Consider the following 13342-nt stretch of genomic DNA (forward strand, 5'->3'; position numbering starts at 1 on the left):
TCACACGTTGTTGATTAGAGTTGAGCGGACACCTGGATGTCCGTGTTCGGTGGGTCCGGCCGAACTTGAAAAAAAAGTCCGTGTCCGTGACCCGGACTTTTTCCGAACTTGACCCGGACACCGAACCCCATTGAAGTCAATGGGGACCCGAACTTTCAGGCACTAAAATGGCTCTAAAAAAACAATGGAAAGGGCTAGAGTGCTGCAAATGGCAGCAAAATGTAGTTAAGAGCATGTCAAGTGCTCTGCAAACAAATGTGGATAGGGAAATAACTTAAAACAACAAAAAAAAAACAGAAAAATAAAACAATTTTCTTGATCTGTGAAGGACGAGGCCCATATGGAGTAAGAGGGAGGTTGAGGTGGCGGTGGATGTGGCGGTGTAGGTGGAAGCGGCGGTGGAGGGGGACGAGGTAGCCAACACTGCTTTTTTTTGTCATTTTAAATTAGGGTACACCCCAAAAGAGTGAGAAAGATAAAAAATATAACAATGGCTGGGTAAGGCCGGTATCCATCTCTATTCTGCACAGGGTACGGACAAGTCCTGTGGGATCCATTCCTGGTTCATTTTAATGAATGTGAGCTTGTCCACATTGGCTCTGGACAGGCGGCTGCGCTTGTCTGTGATAACGCCCCCAGCCATGCTAAATACACGTTCAGATAATACACTGGCTGCAGGGCACGCCAGCACCTCCAAGGTGTAAAGGGCAAGCTCAAGCCATGTGCCCAATTTAGAGACCCTGAAGTTGAAGGGGGCAGGCCCGTCATTCAATACATGTAGGCGTGTGCACACATACTGCTCCACCATGTTGGTGAAATGCTGCCTCCTGCTAAGACGTTCCATATGAGCTGCTGGTGCTGCTGTTTGTTGTAGCATGCTGACAAAGCTTTTCCACATTTCGGCCATGCTAACCCTGCCTTCTGAGGTGCTGGCGGTGCCCTGGTTGCGTTGGTAACCTCTTCCTCCTCCTCCTCTGCCTTGGCCTTGTGCTTCCACTGTGGCCCCGCTGTCAGGTGGGAATGCCAGCAGCATCGCGTCTACCAGCGTGCGCTTGTACTCGCGCATCTTGCGATCACGCTCCAGTGAGTGAATTAAGGACGGTACGTTGTCCTTGTAACGGGGATCCAGCAGCGTGGCCACCCAGTAATCAGCACATGTTAGAATGTGGGCAACTCGGCGGTCGTTGTGGAGACACTGCAGCATGTAATCGCTCATGTGTGCCAGGCTGCCCAGAGGCAACGAAAGGCTGTCCTCTGTGGGAGGTGTATCGTCTGTGTCCTCTGTATCCCCCCAGCCACGCACCAGTGATGGCCATGAGCTGGCCTGGGTGCCACCCTGCTGTGAAAATGGTTCCATCTCCTCCTCCTCATCCTCCTCATCCTCCAGAACTGTGCCCCTGCTGGACAATTGTGTCCCTGGCGTTTGTGTGTGCAGGAACCCACCCTCGGAGCCACTTGCGAATGACTGCCCTGAAAGCCTTGGAAATGTTACCTCTTCATCCTCCTCCTCCTCCTCATCCTGTGCCACATCCTCTTCCATCATCGCCCGTATCATTTTTTGAAGGAGGCATAGAAGTGGGATAGTTAAGCTGACAACGGCGTCATCTGCACTGGCCATGTTGGTGGAGTACTCAAAACAGCGCAACAAGGCACACAAAGTCTCGCATGGAGGCCCAGTTATTGGTGGTGAAGTGGTGCTGTTCCGCAGAGCGACTCACGCGTGCGTGCTGCAGCTGAAACTCCACTATGGCCTGCTGCTGCTCGCACAGTCTTTCCAGCATGTGCAAGGTGGAGTTCCACCTTGTGGGCACGTCACATATGAGGCGGTGAGCGGGAAGGCCGAAGTTACGCTGCAGCGCTGACAGGCGAGCAGCAGCAGGGTGAGAACGCCGAAAGTGCGCACAGACGGCCCGCACTTTCTGCAGCAGCTCTGACATATCGGGGTAATTTTTAAGGAACCTCTGCACCACCAAATTCAGCACATGCGCCAGGCAAGGGATGTGCGTCAAACCGGCTAGGCCCAGAGCTGCTATGAGATTTGGCTCGCTGGCAGCAACCACTCATTTGTCTGCTGTTCCATGCTCCTCCACAACTCCTGCGCGGTTTGTGGTTTTTTCCCCCAAACAGGCAAGTTTTAAAACTGCCTGCTGTCGTTTACCCCTGGCTGGGCTGAAGTTGGTGGTGAAGGTGTTACGCTGACCGGATGAGGAGGCGGTAGAGGATGAGGAAGCGGAGTAGGAGGAGTTAGGAACAGGAGGCAAACTGAAGCGCCCTGCAATCCTCGGTGGTGAAAGGACATGCGCCAAATTGCTATCCGCCTCAGGCCCATCCGCCACTGCATTTACCTAGTGTGCAGTTAGGGAGATATAACACCCCCTGACCGTGCTTACTGGTCCACGTATTGGTAGTTAGGTGGACCTTGGCACAGATGGCGTTGCGCAGTGCACACCTGATTTTTTCCCCCACTTGGTTGTGCAGGGAAGGGATGGCTTGCCTGGAAAAGTAGTGGTGGCTGGGCACGACGTACTGTGGGACAGCCACCGACATAAGGCTTTTAAAACTGTGCGTCTCCACCAGACGGAATGACAGCATTTCAAAGGCCAAGAATTTTGAAATGCTGCCATTCAGGGCCAGGGATCGCGGGTGGGTAGGGGGGTACTTCCTCTTCCTCTGAAGTGTTTGGGAGATGGAAAGCTGAACGCTTCCACGGGACATTGTGGAGATGGTTGGTGACCCAGGTGGTGGTGTTGCTGACAGATCCTCTGTTTACGGGGTGGCAGGTGCCGGTATCACTACAGAGGAGGATGAAGAGGCTGAGACTGCAGCAGAAGAGGAAGCAGGAGGAGCCAGAGACCTTTCTTGGTTTTGAAGGTGTCTACTCAACTGCAGCTCGTGCTTTGCACTTAGATGCCTGATCATGCAGGTTGTGCTCAGGTTGAGAAGGTTTATGCCTCGCTTCAGGCTCTGATTGCACAGCGTGCAAACCACTCGTGTCCTGTCATCAGCACATTGTCTGAAGAACTTCCACGCTAGAGAACTCCTTTGACCTGGCTTTGGTGCGCTCGGTCCCTTGCTGCGTTGGGCATTAGCAGGCGTAGAGTCTAGGGCACGGCCGCTCCGCTTCTGCACCCTGCTCCCTCTTCTGCTGTGCTGGTGGCTCTGTGCGACCACTGCCTCTTCCTCCAAACTATTCAGGTCACCTGCATGACCTTCATTCCATGTGGGGTCGAGGACCTCATCGTCCTCCACATCATCTTCCACCCAGTCTTCACCCCTAAGTGTCGGTCTCCACAATTCTGAGTGCCGCAGCAGTTGTCACCTGCATTTCGTCATCATCGGAGACGTGCTGCGATGGTCCTTCCATGTACTCATCTTGAGAAATAAGTGGTTGGGCATCGCTGCACTCAATCTCTTCCACTTCTGGGGCAGGGCTAGGTGGATGGCCCTGGGAAACTCTGCTGACAGAGTCATCAAAAAGAAGAAGAGACTGCTGCATGACTTGGGGCTCAGACTTGCAAGGGGGTGAAGTGAAAGACGGTTGGACATCGGCTGCAGGTGCCAACTCTGACCTTTCTGCAGTAGACTGGGTGGGAGACAATGTGAAAGAACTGGAGGCACTGTCAGCAACCCAATCTACTATCACCTGTACTTGTTCTTGCCTCAACACTTGTAGAGGTGCATGATGCCCTACCAAATACTGCTGCAGGTTCTGTCGCCTACTCACACTTGAGGAAGGTGTTTCACTTGTGCGTGTAGCTGGCACAGATCGACCACGTCCTCTCCTTGCAACAGGAGCTATTGGACGTTCTCCTCATATTTCTGTAATTTATGATCTTGTCCTAGAAAGGTGTTTATTGAATAGCGGAACAAAACAACAACAGTATCCCACGGGTGTATCTCACAGTCAACTATGCAAACTATGCCGCAATTTAATTTTTTTTACCCCAAAATGGTGTTTATTAAATAGCGGAATAGAAAAACAGTATACAAATACAACGGGTGTATCTCACAGTCAAATATGCAAAGTATGCCACAATTAAATTTTTTTCACCCCATAAGGGTGTATATTGAATAGCGGAATAGAAAAAAGTATATAAAACGGTGTATCTCACACGTACAAACACAGACTAGGCCCCGATTACAATTTTTTGTACCCTAAAGGGAGGATGAGGAAGAGGAGGCAAACTGAAGCGCCCTGCAATCCTCGGCGGTGGAAGGAGATGTGCCAAACAAATTTAAAAGGTGTATTTCACACGTACCGATACAGACTATGCTGCAATTTAATTTTTTTACCCCCAAAAGGGTGTTTATTAAATAGCGGAATAGAAAAACAGTATACAAATACAACGGGTGTATCTCACAGTCAAATATGCAAAGTATGCCGCAATTTAATTTTTTTCACCCCAAAAGGGTGTATATTGAATAGCGGAATAGAAAAAAGTATATAAAACGGTGTATCTCACACGTACAAACACAGACTAGGCCCCGATTACAATTTTTTGTACCCTAAAGGGAGGATGAGGATGAGGAAGAGGAGGCAAACTGAAGCATCCTGCAATCCTCGGCGGTGGAAGGAGATGTGCCAAACAAATTTAAAAGGTGTATCTCACACGTACCGATACAGACTATGCCGCAATTTAAGTTTTTTTTCACCCCCAAAAGGGTGTATATTGAATAGCGGAATAGAAAAAAGTATATAAAACGGTGTATCTCACACGTACAAACACAGACTAGGCCCCGATTACAATTTTTTGTACCCTAAAGGGAGGATGAGGATGAGGAAGAGGAGGCAAACTGAAGCGTCCTGCAATCCTCGGCGGTGGAAGGAGATGCGCCAAACAAATTTAAAAGGTGTATCTCACACGTACCGATACAGACTATGCCGCAATTTAAGTTTTTTTACCCCCAAAAGGGTGTATATTGAATAGCGGAAAAGAAAAAAGTATATAAAACGGTGTATCTCACACGTACAAACACAGACTAGGCCCCGATTACAATTTTTTGTACCCTAAAGGGAGGATGAGGAAGAGGAGTAGGAGGAGTTCGGAACAGGAGGCAAACTGAAGCGCCCTGCAATCCTCGGCGGTGGAAGGAGATGCGCCAAACAAATTTAAAAGGTGTATCTCACACGTAACGATACAGACTATGCCGCAATTTAATTTTTTTTACCCCCAAAAGGGTGTATATTGAATAGTGGAATAGAAAAAAGTATACAAAACGGTGTATCTCACACGTACAAACACAGACTAGGCCCCGATTACAATTTTTTGTACCCTAAAGGGAGGATGAGTAAGAGGAGTAGGAGGAGTTCAGAACAGGAGGCAAACTGAAGCGCCCTGCAATCCTCGGCGGTGGAAGCAGATGCGCCAAACAAATTTAAAAGGTGTATCTCACACGTACCGATACAGACTATGCCGCAATTTAATTTTTTTCACCCCAAAAGGGTGTATATTGAATAGCGGAATAGAAAAAAGTATATAAAACGGTGTATCTCACACGTACAAACACAGACTAGGCCCCGATTACAATTTTTTGTACCCTAAAGGGAGGATGAGGATGAGGAAGAGGAGTAGGAGGAGTTCGGAACAGAAGGCAAACTGAAGCGCCCTGCAATCCTCGGCGGTGGAAGGAGATGCGCCAAACAAATTTAAAAGGTGTATCTCACACGTACCGATACAGACTATGCCGCAATTTAATTTTTTTCACCCCAAAAGGGTGTATATTGAATAGCGGAATAGAAAAAAGTATATAAAACGGTGTATCTCACACGTACAAACACAGACTAGGCCCCGATTACAATTTTTTGTACCCTAAAGGGAGGATGAGGAAGAGGAGTAGGAGGACTTCGGAACAGGAGGCAAACTGAAGCGCCCTGCAATCCTCGGCGGTGGAAGGAGATGTGCCAAACAAATTTAAAAGGTGTATCTCACACGTACCGATACAGACTGTGCCACAATTTAATTTTTTTCACCCCAAAATGGTGTATATTGAATAGCGGAATAGAAAAATGTATATAAAATTGGTAATTTTTCAATAGCACATGTGAACACAGCAGTGTCTTATGTTTTATGTCACGGTCAGCAGCAGGCTATGAAGGGAAAAAAAAAAAAATTCCCCTTTAAATTTGTAATTTTTAAATAGCAGATTAGAACAGCACTGTGTAGTAAAATATACCTGAATGCTGCACACAACAGACTGATAAAAATATATTTTTTTCTCCCTCCTCCTCCTCCTCCTCAGTGGGCTCAAGTGAGGGCAAAAAGATCGTTCACTGCACCACCCCCCACACAGCAAAATAGATGTAGATAACGGACGATTGTTCTGTCCTGTGTCTCCTAATCTCTCCCTTCCTACTCTCTCCAGCCTGTCCCTAAAATGCTTTTCTATCTTTCCCTGCCTACACTCCGACCTGTCCCTACATTCTTTTCAGCCACAATGTTTTTTTTTCCTGTCTCTGTCCCTAATCAGCAGCAGCCAGCACCGTTGTGTGTGCTCTCTCCCTACACTAGAACAGACTGACGCGCACCGCGCTGTGTCTCTAGCTTATAAAGACCTGGGTCACATGCTTCAGCTGGCCAATCACAGCCATGCCATTAGTAGGCATGGCTGTGATGGCTTCTATGGCACACCAGTTAAACGCTTGTTGATTGGCTGTTGAAACCGCGCCATTAAAACCGCGCCATTACATACAAAACAGGAAATAAAATTACCGAACAGGGATTTTAAACCCGAATATACAGTAAAGATTTTGGGTCCGTGTCCGGGTAACAAAAATCCAATTATCCGGTACGGACCCGAATAATACAGTCCGTGTTCGCTCAACCCTATTGTTGATTGCATCTTGAACCTAGTCTGTTTAGTTTAACCTTCCGTAACCATGTTTATATTTTGCTTTGCTTTAATAAAATGTTTGAACAGGAAAAAAGAAGGCTGCTATATACTGCAGCCCCTCTCCCCTGTTGTGAATGATAAAGAGGTACATAGGTATATGGGGGCTCAACACTCCAGTGAATTTCTGTGCTTCGTTTTTTGGTAGTAGGTGCAACAGTACCTGGATAGTTTTCACAACTGTCTATGAAATTTTCCTTTGTGACCCATTTCATATACTTTCAGACTATCTTCCGTTCCCTATATTCTGTGTCAGAAGGAGCAATGCTTCTATTACACCCAATTTGGTCCCAGAGATCATGTCATCAATTTAATGAAACACGTGTACTTTTTATATTCAGGGTATTTAAATCTCAGGCAATCAGTTTGTGACAAAACAATGAAGAATGGAGGTACTCTTGAGGAAGGATGGTAAAAGTGTATTAGAGGCTGTCCCACACAAATACAAACTGATCCTAACACTCCAGGTCTATTGGGGTTGAAAAGAAAGAATTGACCTTGTCTATCACAGCATAATATTCTCATGCAATTTTGTGTGATGTGTTGGAGATAATATTTGTTACTGCTGCTATCAATGGGAGTGCCACTCTCTTTAGATGTCTTTAACCACTTGCCAACCGCGCTATAGCCGAATTATGTCATATGATGACATCCTGTGATCGCGCCCCCTGCACACCCGCTGCAGGGCGCAGGTGGCGCATTTTGTGATCACAGTGTCCGGAGGACAATGCTGATCACAGATTGAGGTAAAGAGCCAATCAGTGGCTCTTTACAACGTAATCAGCTGTGTCCAATCACAGCTGATCACGGATGTCAATAGAAGCAGGTTATCGGCACTCCTTTCCTTATGTTGAAAGCATGAGGAGAGGAGAGGGGAAGAAAGTAGATAACCGCCTTGTCCTCTAAAAGGGACATGTACACTGATAATCTGGGCACTGATTATCAGTGTGCTGATTATCAGTGCAGTCCCAACAGTGCCCATCAGTGCTACCAATCTGTGCCCAGCAGTGCTGCCAATAAATGCCCACCAGTGCTGCCAATCATTGCCCCTTTATTGCCTCCTCATCAATGTCACCTATCCGTGCCGCCTACCAGTGTCCATCAGTGCCACCTATCAGTGCCCATCAGTGCCACCTATCAATCCCCATCAATGTCATCTATCAGTTCCCCTCATCAATGCCAACCAGGTCCTCCTCATTAGTGCCCACCAGTGCTGCCTCATCAATGCCCATCAGTGAAGCCTATCAGTGGCAATCAATGCTTGTCAGTTCTGCCTCATCAGTGCACATCAGTTTTCATTGGTACAGCCTATCAGTGCCCATCAGTACAGCCTCATCAGCGACATCAGTGAAGGAGAATAATTACCAAAATTTTATAACAAACTATGAAATTTTTTTTTTTTTCAAAATGTTTGGCCTTTATTTGTTTTTTTTTTGTTTTTTTTTTTGTTTTTTTTTTTAGCAAAAAACAAAAAAACCCAGTAGTAGTTAAATACCACCAAAAGAAATCTCAATTTATCTTAAAAACATGATAAAAATTTAATTTGGGTACGGTGCTGCATGAATGGGATTATATGTGTTTTTTATTACCACTTGGTGCAATTTTAGACTTTGTTCACACTAGGAGGTGCAACCACCTTTTTCACATGTAGGGCGGCCCATTAATGTCAATGGGCTGCCCTAGATGCAAAAAATGCACAAAAAATGTGCCACCATCACCATTTTCAAAATCACGCAGCATCAAACGGCATGGTACAGCAAGAACCATGGCTTCTGGCATGCGCAGACACAGGCATGTTTGCAAGATTTGCAGGGTTTTTGTTTTTTTTTTCCTAAATGTTTGGTCTTTGTTTATTTAGCAAAAAATAAAAAAACCCAGCAGTATTTAAATGCTACCAAATGAAATCCTTGTTTGTGTGAAAAACATGATACAAACGTTGTTTGGGTACAGTGTTGCATCAATGGGATGATATGTGCTCATTCTTACCACTTGTTGCAATTTTAGGCTTAGTTCACACTAGGGAAAGCAGCCAAGTTTTTGCACGTTTTCATGTGCTCCCAGTTGTCGCATGTAGGGCAGCCCATTAATGCCAATGGACTGCCCTATATACAAAAAATTGTGTCGTCACCATTTTAAAAATCACGCAGCATCAGACCACATGGTACAGCAAGAACCATAGATTCTGGCATGAGCAGACCCCCGCATGTTTGCAAGATTTGCAGGGTTGCCAATAGGAATTAATGCCACCACTCATGTCTGCAAAGGTGCAGCTACAAATACTGCATCACATAGCATCATTGCGAAGCAATGAATTCAGGGGGGGAAACCCCTGGGTCGCGGGAAGGAGTTATGGTAGTTCTAATTCATCCCGGGAGCTAATGGTTGGTACTTCCACATGGCCATTACATAAGCCGCTGCCTTCCTCTCTACAGTTGCCTCAATTAAACCTCAGATCGTCCTGGCCACAAAGGGAATTAGACAAGGAAGTAAAATGAAGGCGGCCAGCCATTGATACCCCTAACATGACTTTTAGCCCACTCGTAATTGGGAACCAATCCCCAAACCAACTGCCAACATTAAACCTATCCCAGGTCTGTACGGGGACGTGAGCTAGCTTTCTAATTCTCTCAGTAATCTCCTCAATTACTTTCCCATATTCATCAATCCTCAGACAGCAATTACTCAGGTTGAACTTTCCACACACCCCTCTCTCTGCAGTTAGCAAATAGTCTAAAGCCTATTCTGGTAAACACTGGTATGTAGCTTAGTTCCTTGCATAGCTAGTAAGTTAAAAGCATTTACAGACTCATCAGTAATGATTTCTAATACAGCTTGTAGCTTGATAATTCGGTTCAGCATATAGATAGGGGTACAGTAACCATATGATCCATCCTCTGCCCAGGTGGCGGGGCTATAATACTGAACAATACGTTCAGGGGGCCATTCATTGTCTTTCCAACTCCCTATCTGGAGGCCAGGTGCCCTCTTTTACCTCTGTAGCTTCTCGTATACAGGGATTCCCAGTTGTTACTCGCTAATCAGAAGGAGGAAGAATGAGGGTTTTAGGGTACCTTAGACACATGCTCCTGATCAGTCTTGGGGGAGCTCTGAGTAAGCTTTGTTCCCACAAATCCAGTACAGTATCTCTGTGGCCTTCCAGTCCAACTCTTTCATGAGATTTTCCCATATCCTCTGTAAATCAGTCAATCTAGAAAAAGGGTGTAGATCAGGCTCCTGTACATCGTTATTCCCCCACCAAGATGTCCTTTTTTAAGCATCACTGGGATACCACTGTTCTAGGCAGGCCATTTCTCCTACATGGGTTTTACACAGGGGGCCTGACCTGGCTATACGGTATTACCCAGCTATTGATGTTTTACTCACTTGGAGGGCTTTTTAGAGACGGCATTGTATGACATATTGTAATTCACCTCCTGGGCTTCCCAAGGCCACTGGTCCCCCACGTTAGTTCCCCCACACACATAGCAATTCGATACCTTTAAATTATCAGCTACCTTCTCTGCCCATTCTATGAACATATTCTTAGTGCTAGGAGGTATCTCTATGCCTGTGCCAAGCTCTTCATAGAGGAAATGAAATACTTGGTGAGTGGCACTCTTGGTATTTTCTGTTTCCATGGATATGTGTACAATTGTCCCGGGGGCTGATCCCTTCCCATATATGTTGAATCAGAAGAAACAACCTCATTGTGTTAAAAATGTTGTGGGGTTATATATAGTGAAGTTTACATAGGTGCAACTCCCTACAGAACAGCTAGACAGGCTAGGCAGGGACTGCAGGATATCACCCTGGGTCTTCTTTCCCCATGTTCCCCAACTGACACACCCCCACTGGGGTCAACAGTTCCAGTCCTTGTTATGGCAACTTGCTCCCAGCCACTCTGAACAGAAGTATCTGTCATTTGCCAGGTACTCTCTTTCCCATCCTAATCCCCCGCAACCTCTCCTGGGGAAGCCATTGAGGTTAATGACAGAGCACACATCAAAAACCAAGCCATATGTTGTATTGGGGTTGGTTATCAGAGTATGGTTTATCAGCTGTGCATTGACCAGTAAGCTTCCGGGTGTGACTGGAGCAGAGCTAGCAGATATCAGGTGTCCTATTCTGCCACTGTGCTTTGACCCAACAGCTTCCAAGTATGTGTTGGGAGCAGGGCTGCAGTCCAACTAACTGCTGCTGTGCGCAGGCCTGACAGATTCCAGGTGTGTGTTAGGAGCAGGGCTGGAGTTTGTCCCTCTGATTTCTCTGGTCAGTTTTAGCTTTTACAGGTCCTGAGGGTCTACTGTGCTCAGCCGGGAGCCTGTGTATTCAGTTTTATCTTTTATGGGTCCTGAGGGTCTACTGTGCTCAGCCAGGACCTGGTTCCCTACAGTGAACATTGAACATTGAATAGGTGGTTTCATTATGCATGCAAATTGCGGTTACCACGCCTTAACATTTGTAATATGAATGCCACAGCAACATTTTGGTGGGACCGCTGAAATGCTGCATCCCTGGCCGCTTGGTCTGCGGTCCTGTTGCCTCTAGCTATTTGGGAATCTCCATTCTGATGGCCTCTACAGTGGACCACTGCAACTTCAGAGGGGGCCCATACTGCTTCCAAGAGTTCAAGTATTTCTGTCCCATACTTGATGCTCTTCCCTCCAGATGTAATGAGCCCTCTTTCCTTATAAAGGAAGTCATACTTAGAGTCCACGTAAACATTCAGTCTTAGTCCGGATGTGAGTTGTAATGCTATGGTTAGTGCATATCGTTTCGCTTTATGAGCAGAGGTTCCCTGTAGCAAGGCTCCTGCCTCCATCACTCTCTCCTTTGTAATCACTGCATAGCCAGCATAGCAGATCCCATCCTTTACAAAACTGCTGCCATCAGTAAAGTATTCAACATCTGGACTTTCCAAGGGGCTGTCTTTCAAGTCTGGCGGATTTGCTTTGACTTCATCCATGACCTGGAGGCAGTCATGTGCCATAGGTCCTGGTCAGGTACGAAGTAGAGTGGCTGGGTTTAGGGTATTAACAGTCTCTAAAGGGATTTGAGGATTTTCACGCAGCGTGGCCTGGTATTTGACCATCCGGCTGTTAGTGAACCAGTGATTTCCTTTGTAATCCATTAGTGCCTGCCTGTACCTAGTGTGGAACCCAGACATAGGTTTCCTGACCTAGCGATAACTTGTCAGCTTTGGTCACCAAGAGGGCTGTGACTGCAATAGCCCGCAGGCAAGGTGCTACAGTGTCTAGTTGTTTTGAGAGGTATGCTACAGGGCGTTACCATGATCCCAGGTACTGTGTCAGGACTCCCACTGCTATTCTCCGCTTTTCACTGACATACAAATAGAAAGATTTTTTGGCTGTCCCAGGGACCTAGGGCAGGCGCCTGCATTTGGAAGCCTTAATGTCTTGAAAGACTTGGTCTTGCTGTTTTTTCTATAGGAAGGGCTCCCTCTCTCCCCCCTTTCTGAATTCATAGAGGGGGCTGGCTTTGGCATGAAAATTTGGTATCCAAATCTGACAGATTCCTGCTGTTCCCAGAAATTCATGCACTTGGCGTCTGGTGGTTGGGGGTAGGGATCAGGCATACAGCTTCTTTCCTGTCCTCCCCCAACTGTCTCTGGCCTTGTAACACCCTGAATCCCAAGTACTTTACAGTCTCTTGGCACTATTGAGCCTTTTCTTCTGGATACCTTATAGCCTGCTTCTTATAGTAACTGCAAGAGTTAATTTATTATTCCTGTCTCCAACTTCCTCTCTCAAGTTTCTAGCAGACTGACTGACAGCCACAGGCCCCATCAGCCTTTCAGAGTCCAATGAAGTGTATACAACATGCAGCCGAAAAGTCTCACTCCAGTGGTTCCTCGCTTGCTTTTTTTTTTACGCTCTTTGTATCCAGTTTGGATCATCCTCTATTACCCTGTTCCAACAGTCTATGTACGGGATGTGGTCGTGTTTTTGTCAGTGTTTTTAACAGTCGGTCAATAGTCTCTGGTTTTAGTGTTCTCTGCAGGGGCCACCGCGTTCCATAGCGGGGCTAGTCTTTGTCACAGTTTTTCTAGTCTTTTAGGACTCAGTTTCAATTTACAATCTTTACAGAATCTCCTCCTGAAATTTTTGACCATACGCTCTAAGGAGGGTAGGACTGACTGGTTCCCACCCATTTTGTAGCCCAAGAGAGACATCAAGACAGACACAGAGGGTAGGGTAAGGTTTTGAGAATCTGGTAAGGGGTCCAAGTCTCTCGACACAGAGGTAATTCAAACGAAAATCGCTTTCCCTTATCAACGACGCAGATGTGGTCGCCCGACTGAGAACTGTGTCTACACAGGGTCCACTATTGCTTCATTGCCATGCTACGTCTCATGCACATCATTCACACTGACCTTTGCTACCTGGGATAACTAAATGGATGAGGTCCGCCCAGGATGCGCAATCATCCGACT

At 46.6% G+C, this 13342-nt stretch overlaps 2 protein-coding genes across 2 annotated transcripts in view; both read left to right on the plus strand.

Moving 5' to 3' along the window:
• LOC309545287 (uncharacterized protein) overlaps positions 1 to 13342 on the plus strand; it is a gene marked incomplete at its 3' end in the record, with an annotated part of 724166 nt that overhangs the window by 641088 nt on the left and 69736 nt on the right. The window lies entirely within an intron of this gene.
• The window catches only part of LOC309546733 (uncharacterized protein), a 55137-nt gene that overhangs the window by 13076 nt on the left and 28719 nt on the right, over positions 1 to 13342 (plus strand). The window contains exon 10 of the mRNA XM_082246433.1: positions 7114 to 7280. Coding sequence (XP_082102559.1) covers positions 7114 to 7280 — 167 coding nt within the window. The remainder of the gene's footprint in view (positions 1 to 7113; positions 7281 to 13342) is intronic.

Source organism: Pelophylax lessonae, assembly GCF_965119305.1.
Source record: "Pelophylax lessonae genome assembly, chromosome: 2".
Classification (NCBI taxonomy): Eukaryota; Metazoa; Chordata; class Amphibia; order Anura; family Ranidae; genus Pelophylax; species Pelophylax lessonae.